The 14,386-nt window shown below is 40.1% G+C and overlaps 1 protein-coding gene across 7 annotated transcripts in view; it reads right to left on the bottom strand.

Moving 5' to 3' along the window:
• Window positions 1-14,386, bottom strand: part of UBR4 (ubiquitin protein ligase E3 component n-recognin 4) — a 128,642-nt gene that overhangs the window by 92,281 nt on the left and 21,975 nt on the right. For all 7 annotated transcript variants that reach the window (XM_060310362.1, XM_060310369.1, XM_060310384.1 and 4 more), the window contains exons 18-27: window positions 8,657-8,826; window positions 7,112-7,394; window positions 6,341-6,476; window positions 5,311-5,390; window positions 4,683-4,811; window positions 3,769-3,951; window positions 3,509-3,631; window positions 3,187-3,416; window positions 1,739-1,860; window positions 647-744 (exon numbers count right to left, since the gene is read on the bottom strand). In XM_060310362.1, coding sequence (XP_060166345.1) covers window positions 647-744; window positions 1,739-1,860; window positions 3,187-3,416; window positions 3,509-3,631; window positions 3,769-3,951; window positions 4,683-4,811; window positions 5,311-5,390; window positions 6,341-6,476; window positions 7,112-7,394; window positions 8,657-8,826 — 1,554 coding nt within the window. The remainder of the gene's footprint in view (window positions 1-646; window positions 745-1,738; window positions 1,861-3,186; window positions 3,417-3,508; window positions 3,632-3,768; window positions 3,952-4,682; window positions 4,812-5,310; window positions 5,391-6,340; window positions 6,477-7,111; window positions 7,395-8,656; window positions 8,827-14,386) is intronic.

Raw genomic sequence — 14,386 nt, 5'->3', positions numbered from 1 at the left:
AAAAGCCTAGAGAACTTAAAAGCTACCCCATAAAATTATGTATGACAAAAGGAGCAGGCTCTTGACATATAACCTAAAAAGGAAAGGAAACGGTTAACATTTACTGAGAACTCATGTCACAGATAATGTGCTAAGCACTTTACATTTAATATCCTTAATCTTTACATCCCAGTATTTAGATGAAGAAACTGAGGCTCCTAGTAGTTGACCCTTAAGTACCACAGGGGTTAGGGGTGCTGACTGTGCAGTCAAAAATCCATTTACAACTTCATAGTCAGCCCCCCATATGTGCAGTTCCACAGCCACAGATTCAACCAACCACAGATCATTTAGTACTGCAGTCCAGATTTAGTGAAAAAAATCATGTGTAAGTGGACCCATGCTGTTCAACCCTGTATTGTTCAAGGGTCCACTGTAATAAAGCAGTTATTCTATAACCCAGTAACAGACTTCTTATTCTTAGCAAATGATCATATGAGCACCATTTGAGTAATTCAAGGCCTTGATTATTGATTCAGCCATAGCAAGTACTACTGCAGCATATTAAGATCTCTTGGTAGCTAGTTTAAGCCTAAAGAGTAAGAAGAGAACACAGAAACAGAACAGTGCTCCTAATTTCTACTCCTGGGAACAGACAGACGCTCACCCAGGATCCAATGTTTGGAAACTCATTGGTGTTGATGTTGTTCCAGGATTCACACACAGCCTGCACCGAAGATGGTAAATTCTGAACCAGTGTTGGACCTGGAGGAGACAGAAAGGACAAGGAGTCATCGTAAGAGAGAAAGAATGACACGCAGCATTTTAAAAGCCAAGCCCAAATGCAGAGAGAAACACACCACAGCCCGGGCTGTCAAAATAATTACTAAGATAGCTTAGACGGATATTTATTTCAGTAGCAGCACTATGTCCAAGAACTTGCTAATTGCTTAACAGCTAACAATCTCAATTGTAAGGTATTCATTTCCCATTGTATTCACTTTCTAACCTTGCAAGTAAAGAAGACAACTGAATAAAAGATGCAAAGTGAGAGCAAGTCACTACAAGTCACTATTAAACATCTAGACCTTCTATGAATAGGTATCACTTTGATCTCTTTTCTACTTAACACAAATCTTGAGGGCAGGGATCATTAATGCACATTAAGAACAGTATTCAAAGAAGTAATGGAATTAAATTTCTAAAAGTGAGAATATCTGAACATTAAAACGGTCCCTGAAGCTTGAAATTCAGGAATACACAAATGCCTGTAAATTTTAAAGGGTAACTATTGCACTTAACTCCAATCCTGCTCAAGTCCTTTTGATTCCCCAACCTAAATTTCGATTAGATCATTCCGAACACAAGGAAGAAGTTCTCCCAAGCACTAAGCGGTAGCTTGCTAGTTTTCCTAATCTCTATAAATGAAAAGAACAAAGGTCTTTGCCAACAGCGAAATAGCCTAATGCCTTGGAATCAAGTTATCTTGGTTTGGATCCCAGCTCTGCCACTTGCAAGATGTAGGATTTGGGCAAATAACTTCTCTAAGCCTCAATTTCCTAATGAGTAATGGGGGATAATAACAAAACTTACCTAATAAGGTTACTGTGAAGATCAAAACAGATAAACCTATGTCAATGCTTGACACTCAGAAAGATTCCAATAAATGATAAATGCAGTAGACAGGTAGAAAGGGAGAAAAATAGCACTACTAGTCATACTAGTGTTAACAGTCTTATTCAAAAGCACATTCACTTACCCAGAGTGTTCGCCTTGCACCTACTAGAGCCAATAGCCAAAACAGCAGCAAAGCCATGCAATTTCTCCTGGGAAGGTTTTTCAGTGGATCCCTCCTCATTAAAGTTCTGCAGCAAATAGGCTCTGGAGAAAAAAATAGGGGGTTATGTCAAAGCTGAAGGAATCTAGTGCCATTCTGGTTAGGAAAAACTAACCCTAGACAAATCGAAAAACCTTTATCTCAGTTGGGTCTCCTAAGAATTACAATGGGTAATTGTTTCCCAAAGAATATGCCATCCTCTGAAATGCTTACAAAACTCAATTTCCAGGACATATCTACCACACTCTTCCTGGCCTCAGAAGACTGGCAATGTATATATTAAAGGCTCTGAGAAGTATTATTTTTTCTTTTTTAAAAAAAGCACTTCCTAAACTTATTTGCCAGGAACATGTATTAACAGCTCAGTTTAGAAAGTCTTAGCCTGATGGGCCAGATTAGAGCCTAGACACTCTCAGAGGGCAGTGACTCGGTCAGCTTTGCTACCACTGTACCCCCAACACCTAGAAAAGTACTTGACATGTAGCAAACACTCTCACTTGTCATTCAAGTTTATTGCTCATATTCGTTCAAAAATTTTGCCTCAAGCAATAGTCCTCTGTCTACTGCAAAGCATTCACACTAAGACATTAGTTAAGTTTTACAACGATCTAAGTCCCTTTCACCATCAACGCCCCATTAAACAGGAACTGAACAGTGAAATCCTACAGGGACCAGATAAAGTAAATGAGCTTAAAGGGGCCCAGTGAGAATGGCTAACGAGAAGCAGCCAGTCCTTAGCTGCAGTTTGTCACTGTCAGGTGGGAAGACACGCCCAGTTTTGCCAGTTCTTCCAAAGGAAGAAAAACCAGAAATCTTGACTGGTGAATAAATTCCCGATTTTTATAAATGAATTCTAAAATATTTAAACATCATGCAGAATAAACAAAGCAAGTCTACAGGGTGTGTAATTTGCAATCTTTATTACAGAAAGGGCTGGGTTTCAAAATACTCTCTAGGGGATTTCCCTGGTAGTGCAGTAGTTAAGACTCTGTGCTCCCAATGCAGGGGGCCCGGGTTCGATCCTGGTCAGGGAACTAGACCCCACATGCATGCTGCAACTAAGAGTTCGCACGCCACAACTAAGGAGCCCGCCTGCCGCAACTAAGACCCGGCGCAACCAAATAAATAAATGAATATTTTTTAAAAATACTCTCTAACTCATTAAGAAAATTTTTTCTCTACCTACATACCATGAAATTTAAAGAGCTTCATCTTAGTAAATAACAGAAATGATAGTGTTTGGAAAAATTACATTATCTTTCTTTGCACCCTACAAAAAAATGCTAGAAAATATTTAAAGATGAAAGTAAACCACCCAAGCATCTGCATTCCCCCATCCCCGACATCTCTGGACAGGCAGCCCATCACACCTAGTGAATGATGCGTAGGTGTCAATGAGCTGCAGTGTGGCTGGAAGCAGGTTCTTGGTGATCTCAGATGACTTATGAGGATCAGTCTCGGCAGCCATCTTAGAAAAATGTTCATCCAGAGAGACCTGGACCTTCGAGATAGCAGCATCGAGGGTGTAGATGGACTGCAGACTGGGAACTTCATGGAGCTGCAAGATGGTGGTACAGTCGATGCTACAGAAGGACGAGATCTTTAAAGATACACAAGATATTAATTAGTTGTAGCAAAAAAAAACTGTGGCATAAGTCAAGTTCTATCATTATGGACCCCCAACTTCCATACCTGTCGAGCAAAGTATTCCTCTACAATTTCAACGTCGTATTTCACTGAGCTGCACTTGCTTGATGCCAGTTCTAGGAGAGAACCAGCATGTTCAGCCTTCATTCCCTGTTTGATAAGGTGGTCCTATTTACAGCAAGAAAAAAGTGTTCAGGAGATCAATACAGACAGTGTCTAAGGCTTTCATTAGCCTTAAATTTAAAAGTTCCTAGAATTAGAGTATGTTGGCTTTGAATACTCCATAGCAGCAAGCCTTGTGGTACCTTTATCCAGTTGACATAGGAGCTGATCCGGAGGCGGGAAGACCACCGCAGAGTGTGTAGGATGTCACATTCACTCATCTCTGGTGAGTTCACGGCCAGCTGGTTCATGTAAGTCTTTGATGGTGGCAAAATCCCTAGAATCCTCCAGAGTATCAGGAAGTAATATTGAAGGGCACAGGCCTCCTGAAAGAAGCAAAAAGAGCAATCACAGAGGTAGAAGCTTTTGGTATTGCCTCAACAGCTCCCTAACTGTAAGAATTGTTCCAAATTCAATTTTCAAAGCAGAACTGGGTGGAGTCCCAACCTTCAACTGAGATTTGGCTCTCAAGTCTGCTCACCAGGTCTTTCTAGAGAATACACCCAAAGCAGAAAACGGTAAAACGCACATTTTATATCTATATAAAACTTGTTCCATATTCTGCACATTTCATAGGCCAAGAGAGCAGTTCTGAGACAACTTTGGCTCCCCAGTAATTCACCAAGTAACTGAAAGAGAGCAAGACATTCTCCTCAGCACGCCCGCAATCAGCTGGCCCTTTCTGTGGCCTTAACTGCTGTTATGAGCTCTACAGGCACGAGACACATTCACAGGACCACAGGAAAAGCTCAAGTGTGAGGCTTTCAATATCATACAACAACCAGCATTCACAGGAGATACAGAACTTAGGAGACGCTTACTCTCAAAGTCACATTCTTCTAAGTGTTAGCAAAAAAATGCAAAAATGATAAAAAATTATCTCTAAGGTGAACATAACCACCCAAACTAGACAGAAATAATGAAGTATCTAGTCAGTTTTGCAAACATATATCCAATAAACTGCTACATGCCAGAAGGAAATTTCTGGTAGACTGCTACCCAATCATCAAACATATCCCAAACTCTTCTTAATTAGCCCAGGTTTCCACGGTCTTACCAGGGCTGTTACATTCTTGTTTTCCTTTCTCCTGACTGTATCAAGCTGGGATCCAGCCGCCAGCAGGGATGTCAGTGCAATGTAGAGCTCATCATACTTGACAAGCTTGGAGTAAAGAACATCACATGCCTAATATCAAGAAAAAAAGACAATCGTTTTTTCTTATTTTTGAAATTTTTTTTTCCTACTACCCATACACTACCACTTAAACTCAGGATTGACAAAATAGCTCACTCCAAATATAGTTATTAATTTCTCATTGCAGCATGATTCCCACTTAGGGACCAACTCAGTTTATGGATTATTGTGAGCACACAAGTGCAGGCTTTAGAATGAGGCAACTATTTTGTCCATTAAAATAGCTGCATGTGAAAATGCTAACAGAGATAGTCTTCAGGAATAATGTATCAGAGGTGTCAACCGCCAGGAAGGACATCCCCTACCGCCAAACTGGAGCCCAGTGAATAAATCTCAAAACCACACTTTCCTTTTAGAATAAACTCAAATCCTAATACAGACCAAATTCCCACATTACAAAAAGTTAAGTCATTCCCTTTCCCCTGATAGACTCATTTTGGTGGAGAACACCTAACCAACATGTAAAATGGGATTTTTAAATTCCTGGTACCACAGAATCAAGTCGGTTCAAATCATCCTCTGAGGCTTCTGGCGACAGGACACAGTAGAATCTGGGTTGCGGGACAGCATCTGAAAAGCAATGTGCTTACTGAAAGAATGGTTTCATTCTCAAGTCTAACAATATGAAACATAAAACTAAGAAAACACTTTGGACCAGGGTTTCCCAGCCTTGGCACTACACATTGGCGTTCTGGGCCAGATCATTCTCTGCTGTGGGAAACTGTCCTATGTTTAGCACCATCCTGCCTTCTATCCATTGATTGCCAGTAGCACCCTCCCAGTCGTGACAACCAAATGTCTCCAGACATGGCCCCAGGGCCCCTTTGGGGATGGGGAGCACAATCATCCCCAGTTGAAAACTTCTGCTCTGGGAGTGAACTTCTGCTCTATAATCATCAAGTTAATCAACAAACTTGATGATTGTATCAAACTTGTATCATTAGACTGACTGCCTTAAACTTAAATGCTGTTTCCCCAATATCAAAGGGACTAACTACTAAGAGATTCCAATGATAATAAATTCATACTAGAGCTCGATGAACGTTTCCACCAAATACACTTTACATCTAACAATCCTCAGATGAAAGCGAACACATGCTAAAATGAACACAAGAGGCACCTTCTGAAAAGTATGGACCACTGCTACGTGAGAAACACTGGAGAGAATGTCACAGCTCCCACTGTCTGAAGACCCTGACCCAAAGAAATTAGCCTGTGGGTTAGAACCATGTCCCTAAGGGAAAATTAATTCAATCACCCAGTGTGGCAGGAATACATATACTGCACTCTATGGCCAGAGGATTCCTAATTCTCATGTCTCAATGTTTTTTGCTTTTAAATAGATGCAGGATATGCGAGAGTCTGTTTCCGCAAGAGTTTTGAATCTCTAGGTATCTGCCACCCACAGGAAGGAGACTAAACCGATGACCAAAGATCCACAAGGATGCCCCAAGCTCCAAATTCAACCCCTCCAATGAAAATCAGCAAGTCAGTTTTTTATTGACAATCTTCTTTCTGACCTGATGAAAAATGCTTAGACCAGTTTTCTTCTACTTCTTTGAACCCATGATAGAGAGGAGTGGTCGCCCGGCGGCTGTTGCTGTCCTGGGATCCATTCACCCACCCAAAAGGCGGACTAAGCAGGTTATGTTGCACCTTTTAAAACACAAATGCTCAAATTAAGAAAGATACACAGTCATCATTCTGCTTCTCACTCCAGGCTTGACATTAGATCGGTACAGCAAAGTTTGGGAAACTTATAAACCAAAACAAAATTTTAGATTTTACTGTGACTTCTTTTGGGAAACATCTTTTTGCTGGAGTATAAAGGGAATAGTGCTCAATGAAACATCTGAAGAAATGCTGAATTCTTAAGTGGCCCTTCCATCCTCATTTTGGATCCCTGCAACAAAGGAGTTTACTAACCCATAAAATTTACTGCTCGACCATCATTCAACCGCTAGTAAATACTAACTGAGGCCCGACACACATGGCACTGTGCTCGACACAGGTAAAGTGGAGTAGTTCAAAGAAGGACACCTGTGAACAGAGCCTATGAGCAATTTTAACAAATGCATCAAATCAAATAATCTACATTTATCGTTTCTGGCTAAACATATACTGTGGGTGCAAAGACACAAGTCCCAGGGGTCACCTAAGGCTAATCAAACATACCGCAATGAACACCTAAACCCTAAAGTAAGGTCATTTTGGTTTGGAGCATGGTAACCTGAGAATAACTACGCTCTCACTAACAGCTGTAAAGCAAAGAAGAACGTGTTCATCTGTACCTGCTCAAACAGATACACAGGGGCTTTAGAGTACTGATGGAGCAGATAATCAAAGATCAAAAGCAGGCGAGCCAGGATGAGAGGCACAGAGCGCGTCTGGGCATCCATGTTGGCACTCAACTCCTGGATGATCTGCACAAAAAGGGTCAATATGTCCCGCCGGCCTTTCTCAGAGAAGTTGTGGAAAATGAGGAGAAGCAGCTGCAGGTGTTCTACATTCAAATCTTCCGTCTCACCGGGCACCACCCCTTGCAAGGCATTCTGCTTCATTGTTGACAAAAACCTACCACAGAGGAAAGGAGAACATGTCTGGTAAGGTAAAGTCAGAACATCCCCCAAGAGTGACAATGTCCAATGCCGGAAGAGTCCAACTTCTTCAATTAAGATAACGAATTAAGGAAGACAAGAAGCTACATGTAATGAGAAGATAAAAACTAAATCTTGGCTACAAAAAAGCCAGATTTGGCCACAAACACATTTTCAAGACCCTTCGGCAACATTAACCGCGGTCACAGTGGTGGTAACCCCCACGCTGCCTTTCCTGACAATTCTGAAAAGAATTACAAGTTCTCCAAAAAGCAGCTTTTTTTTTTAAATTAAGAAATCCAGGCAGATAGAAGCAATTCAGTTACTTTTTCCCTATGATTTGATTCTATAGTTTAATTCTCGTTTTGAGAATTTATACTACAGGTTAAAAATCACTGCATGATAACAGTCAAAATTAACTCCATGCACTTAAAAAGCAATGAAAAAACTGTACTATTCAGAGAATTTGTGAGAAAAGCTTTTATGCAAAGAAGGAATGAATGTAGCCAACTATTTCCACTGCCTTTGGCTATTAGGAAAGAGATTTGTATTTTAATAAGGGTTTCGCTCCCCATCTCCCCCTGGCCCCCACCTTCCGGCCTTTTTGCAAGATTCCACCAGGAAAAATATAGTGCATATCTGGCATTCAAGGGGGTTTACAATTTCTCAAATCCAGCATTAGAGCTATTTGATCCTAGAATGGTGAAGAGGAAAACAAAGCCGTTTAGGAAAACAAACTGCTTTGAAGACTCCCAACCATGTAAACAAAAATGGCAAATATAGGTCCATCTAAAGAGGATTTAGATGATTAATGTGAGCTTCCCCCAAGTAAAAAAATTCTTTAAAAGTTGTCCAAAAAAGACTGCAAGTCACTCTAAGTGGTTTCACGTTGAAAGCAAAATAACCAAAGACAGAGTTGGCTTCCCTGTTCCCTCTCTTTCCAAAAAAACCAGGTCAGGATAAAATTGGTTACGTTCAGGATTCAGGTTCTATCTCATAATTGCAACCAAATCCCCCATGTGCTAAAGGAAGATTCTATTTCCAGACTGTAGTTTATATACTTCTGTTTCTTAAACAGCACAACTCCTCTCAAATCCCATCGGAAACACACTCCTCCACCCTTGCCACTTTAAATTTATCATCAGAGTACCATCCCAGAGCCACAGATGAACTACAAATAAGTCAAACAAATTTTAAAAAGCAGCCTTCTCCGTGGGGCTTCTATTTAAGCTACCTTACCTGTCCCAAACTTTAAGGCATTCAGGGACGTCAGGGTCACCTTGAGCACCGGCTTTATGTTGCCAGATGAGCAGGAGGCGTGAAAGCACAGACAGGCTTTGAGGATGAATGTACAAGGGCCAAGGGCCCTCAGAAAAAGGAGCCACTCCCAGCTGCTGCAACAGTGTATTCTAACATGAAAGACATACAAGAGACCATTAGGGAAAAAGGCAGGGGATGAAGTCAACAGGTTACTAATGCTCTCTAATGTTACTTTTTAACACTGAAAGGAATACTTTAAAGAAAGGAAGACACAGAAATTCAAATTCAGAAGCAGTTTGCAAAAGGTCATTCACACATGAGGAAAATATAAAGGAAAAATTACTAATCTAACCCCATTAACAACTATAGTTAATTAGTGTCAGAAATGGGGTTCCCAAAAAGGAGACGTGCATGGAGACAGCAGAATCATGATAAGTTTCCAATGGATACTGTGCCTTTAAAGACAACTTCAACAACTGCAATAGCTAACAGTTTTCTTTTATAATCAGTTACATGCCACAAACAACAATCCAAAGGGGGATTTCCAACAACTTATAAGTCCAACAACTTCTATTAATAGTATTAGCAGAGAAATTTTGCCTCTAAGATATCAAGGCATCTAGAATTAATCAGGGTTGTCTTTGCCTCCAGTTGTGGCATGTCTTTCAAATGAGCTTTACTTTCAGCTTAGTTACCTAAGCTGCAACTTATCTCCTCAAATACACACACAAGCTGAGCAGGATGCCAATGGAAAACCAGACAAAAGCCTGCTTTCTCACTTGGCTTCAGAAAACACAAATCACGGTTACCTCAGGATACAGGATAAATTTTGAAGTCTGCCAAATTAAATTATATTCTTATAAAACATCCCAGCGAGGGACTTCCCTGGTGGTGCAGTGGTTAAGAATCTGCCTGCCAAGGCAGGGGACATGGGTTTGAGCCCTGGTCCAGGAAGCTCTCACATACCGCGGAGCAACTAAGCCCATGCGCCACAACTACTGAGCCTGCGCTCTAGAGCCCACGAGCCCCAACTACTGAAGCCCACGTGACTAGAGCCTGTGCTCCGCAACAAGAGAAGGCACCGCAATGAGAAGCCCGCTCACCGCAACAAAGAGTAGCCCCCGCTCACCGCAATCAGAGAAAGCCCGCACGCAGCAAGGAAGAGCCAATGCAGACAAAAATTAAAAAATAAATAAATGTATTTTTTAAAAAAAAATCCTAGAAGACCCTATTCCTCGAAGGCATTCAAAAAGTCACAGATAGCGTGAGTAGTTCCCAGGTAATGGGGGGTTACCATAGGCTAACTGTTGTACAGAGACCGTCACACTAAATGCTCAGAGCTACAACGTCAGGGGTGTGCTCCACTTCACTGATACGGAAAACAGAGCTCAGAGTGGCTTAAGAACATGACCAAAGCCACAAGATTACCAAGTGACCAAGCAAGGTTTATCTCTAAAACCTACATTCTTCATCACTATGCTCAACACAGCCATAATGACTAACTTCTCAATTCCTGACTCAAGAAAACAATTCAAAAAAAAAAAATAAACATGCCTGAGCTATATCAGAAGTGTTAACTGGAGCATTACTATAATAATAAAAAAATCAAATCAAGGGACATGCAGCCATAATGGTGGCAACTGTAAAGACCAAGGTAAACAAAATAACATACTCTATATATATTACATTACATATATAATAGTAAAATTTGAAAAAGCAGAAACCAAGGGACATATCAATGTTCTGATAATAACTGTAAAACTATGCCACTATACAGACAGGGACTAGAAGGAAACATGGAAAAATTAAAATCATGAATTTCGTGGAAGGATTATGATTAATGTATATTCCTTATAAAGTTATTTACACACTTTTTTAAGTGAGTTTTTGTTTCATGTCAGTTATTTGTGTCTTTAGGTCAGTTTATTTAGGCCTCAGAACCTTAAGAAACGAGCTAACATTCCTCTGGAACCTATTTTTCCCTACCACTCAAACTCTTATTAGCGCTAAGGAAGAACTGACTTCTGAAGTAGTGAAACTGAGCCACAGCACAGCAAAACCCTGGCCTGACCCATTCCTTGCCACCCTCTGGCTACCTTTCCTCCCCTCCTCAATGCTGGCATTCCTGAGGTTTCAGCCTCAGCCTTCGTCGCTCTTGCTATCCCCAATCCATCTCATTGTATCTCATCACTTCAACAATGGCCTCTTAATGGATAATCCCCAAAGCTGCATTATCAATGTTAATTTCTTAACTCCTAAATTTCAGACTCACATTTCCAACTATTTTCTAGACATCTTCATCCCACTGGCACCTCAAAATGTCATCGTATTTAATGATATTTTCTTCAATAGTAGTAATGGTGACTATTTAAACTAAAAACACTGATAATATATAAACTGTTTTTCTCATTTGATTGAAAGGGCTATAAAATTCAACATACTGACAAAGGAAACAATATAATCACATAGATGATGCCTCTGCTAATTGCCTTCAGCTTACTCCTTCTTTAAAGGAGCGCCTCACACTCAGGTATACAGTTTTCTTGACCGCACGATGACTCTATGGCTAGCCTACTAAATGGGACTAAAAGTCATGTTGAAGAGCTGACACTGACCTGTTTGTTTTTATAAACAGAGAGAAAATGGCAAATTGTGCCTCATGTACCTGAAGAACCCAAAGGATCATTCTGAGAAAATGTGAACTAAACAAGTGACCCTTGAGAATTTAAGTTGGTGCAGCCACTGTAGAAAACAGTATGGAGGTTCCCCGGAAAACTAAAAATAGAATTACCATATGATCCTACTCCTGGGCATATATCCAGACAAAACTATAATTCAAAAAGATACATGCACCCCTACGTTCACAGCAGCACTATTCACAGTAGCCAAGAGATGGAAACAACTTAAATGTCCACCGACAGATGAATGGATAAAGAAGCTGTGCTACACATATACAATGGAATACTACTCAGCCATAAAAATGAATGAAATAATGCCATTTGCAGCAACATGGATGCAACTAGAGATTATCATACTATGTGAAGTAAGTCAAAAAGAGAACACCACATACCATATGATATCACTTATATGTGGAATCTAAAATATGACACAAATGAACCTATCTATGAAACAGAAACAGAATCACGGACATAGAGAACAGAGTGGTGGCTGCCAAGGGGGAGGAGGTTGGGGGAGGGATGAAGTGGGAGGCTGGGGTTAGCAGATGTAACCTTTTATATATAGAATGGGTAAACAACAAGGTCCTACTCTATAGTACAGAGAACTATATTCAATCTTACGATAAACCATAATGGAAAAGAATATAAAAAAAAGAATGTATATATGTGTATAACTGAATCACTCTGCTGTACAGCAGTAATTAACACAACACTGTAAATCAACTATACTTCAATTTAAAAAAAAATTTTTTTAAAGAAACCTGAAAAAATAAATAAATGTGACCCATGAGTAAATACAATCTCTGAGTTGACTTAAACCTAGAAGAATGAACCACTGAGTATTCAGTATCACTCCATCTACCCCCAAACCAACTCTCCTTCTTGACCTCCCTATTTCTATTAAAGACAACAGCATCCTTCTAGTCTCATTTGGGTTTCAAGGGTTTTAAATTTAGGCAATATCTTGAATTCCTTCCTTTCCTTGTCCTTCACCTCATTCAAATAATTTCCCATGATCTCTACAATAGGTCCTTTATCCACACCCTATCTCCCCTTTCTCATGATCCCATGCTAACTCAAGTCATCTTTATTTCTTCAGTCCCTATAACAGTACCCGGCATATAGTTAAGTGTCAATGAATACTTATTTATGAACCTGGATCACCACAGTAATAGTATTATTAAGTTATTATAATGTTATATACAATGTTAAATATAATATTAAGTAATAATAGTAACAAAATACATTTTACTGTCAAATATATTTTATTGCACTGTCTGTGTCTTGCAACCTAAGTCAGGCACCTTGGCTAAGGCAGCTTTGCACATTACTCCAAAGAAACAATATCCAAGGTAGGGGAACTCAACAGCAGATAGATTGCACTGACTATCCTTCATAGCTATGAAATGTGGGGGAACAATTTAAAGTTCCATGTTTGGAAATGGACTGAAAAAGGATATCTGAGGATTTCCTCTGCAGAGTCAGTAGCTATAGGCAGCCAGGTTGCATGTCCACACAAGGTCTGTAATTATTTTTAAATGCTAAAGAGGGTAATATCATTACAGGAGTCTTAAGAATCCTGTTCTCTAGAGAAAAATATTTCTTCCCCATTATTTGGACAAGTTTAGACAAGAAAAGGCCAAATCTATGAACTTTGAAACCTCCCTCCTTGCTCAAATCTGGGCAAGCAGCTGATAATTTTGGCAGGACGCCCTGACCCTATAGTCTGAGAAGGTGCTGCAGGCAATATACTAACTGAAACATTTCCTTCTCTTCACCTTAGACAGGTCAACAACTTTTCTACTCTATATATTCCCTTTCCTGCCAAAAAAAATTTTTTCATGTAACAGTAGGTAAGTATAAATAGATTTTATAATTATCTTTTTTTTTTTTTCTTTAGCAGTACGCGGGCCTCTCACTGTTGTGGCCTCTCCCGTTGCGGAGCACAGGCTCCGGATGCGCAGGCTCAGCGGCCATGGCTCACGGGCCCAGCCGCTCCGCGGCATGTGGGATCTTCCCGGACAGGGGCACGAACCCGTGTCCCCTGCATTGGCAGGCGGACTCTCAACCACTGCGCCACCAGGGAAGCCCTATAATTATCTTTTTAAACAACAAAAGAAATGTTTAAGAATTTCTCAAATAGCTTGGGATTGTGAGAATCAATTTTAACCTCTTGAAACAGGTTCCTGGATTTTGTCCCTTTGGCGGCAAGTGCAAGCCCCTGAATTGTGTTTTGATTCTGAGAATCCACTGAAATAATCTTAAGAGTAACAAAAAAATTTTCAAAACAATCTTAGGGCAAATTATTGGAGATTTACCAAATTAAATTCTACTGGGGTTGATGGGGGGGGCGGGAGGGTGAGTGGTCACAGTATCTAGCAATCTGCAGTTTTAAAAAATTCCCCAGGAATCCTTATATACACTAAAGATTGAGAACCACGAACTTTGACCACGTTATCATCAGACTATGACATCGCCAAATGTTGGGAGAGAATATGAATCCACGTATCCCTGACGCACTACTGGTGAGAGTAAGACATGGTGCAGCTTCTACAGAGAGCAGTTTGGCATTATCTGCTTAAGGTCACATACTCCACAACCTGTCAATTCTACTCCAACTTATATTCCCAAGAGACTCACTTGTAACAGGGTACGTACAGGGGACACGTACAAGAAAGATCATAGCAATAAAACCTGACTGACACAACCCAAATGTCCATCAGCAGGAGCGGAAGGGAGATGAATAAATTGGTATAGTCACAAACACGATGGAATATCATATAGCAGTCAAAACAAAAACTACGAAATATGCAACAGTAAAGATGAATTCTGGCAATAAAGTACTAAACAATATTAAGTGAAAAAAATTACACAGAACATGATGTCATTGCTAAAAACAGTCAATTTTAAAGTATTCCTTAAATGCAAAAACAAATACATATATGAAACTAATGAAATGAGGAATTTAAGATTTAGGATTCCAGATATCCACTACTTCAGTGAGGAAAGAAAGCCACAATGTTTAGACAAC

Source organism: Globicephala melas, chromosome 1, assembly GCF_963455315.2.
Source record: "Globicephala melas chromosome 1, mGloMel1.2, whole genome shotgun sequence".
NCBI lineage: Eukaryota > Metazoa > Chordata > Mammalia > Artiodactyla > Delphinidae > Globicephala > Globicephala melas.
Note: the sequence above shows the minus strand (reverse complement) of the source record. Positions and strands in the feature narration are given on the sequence as shown.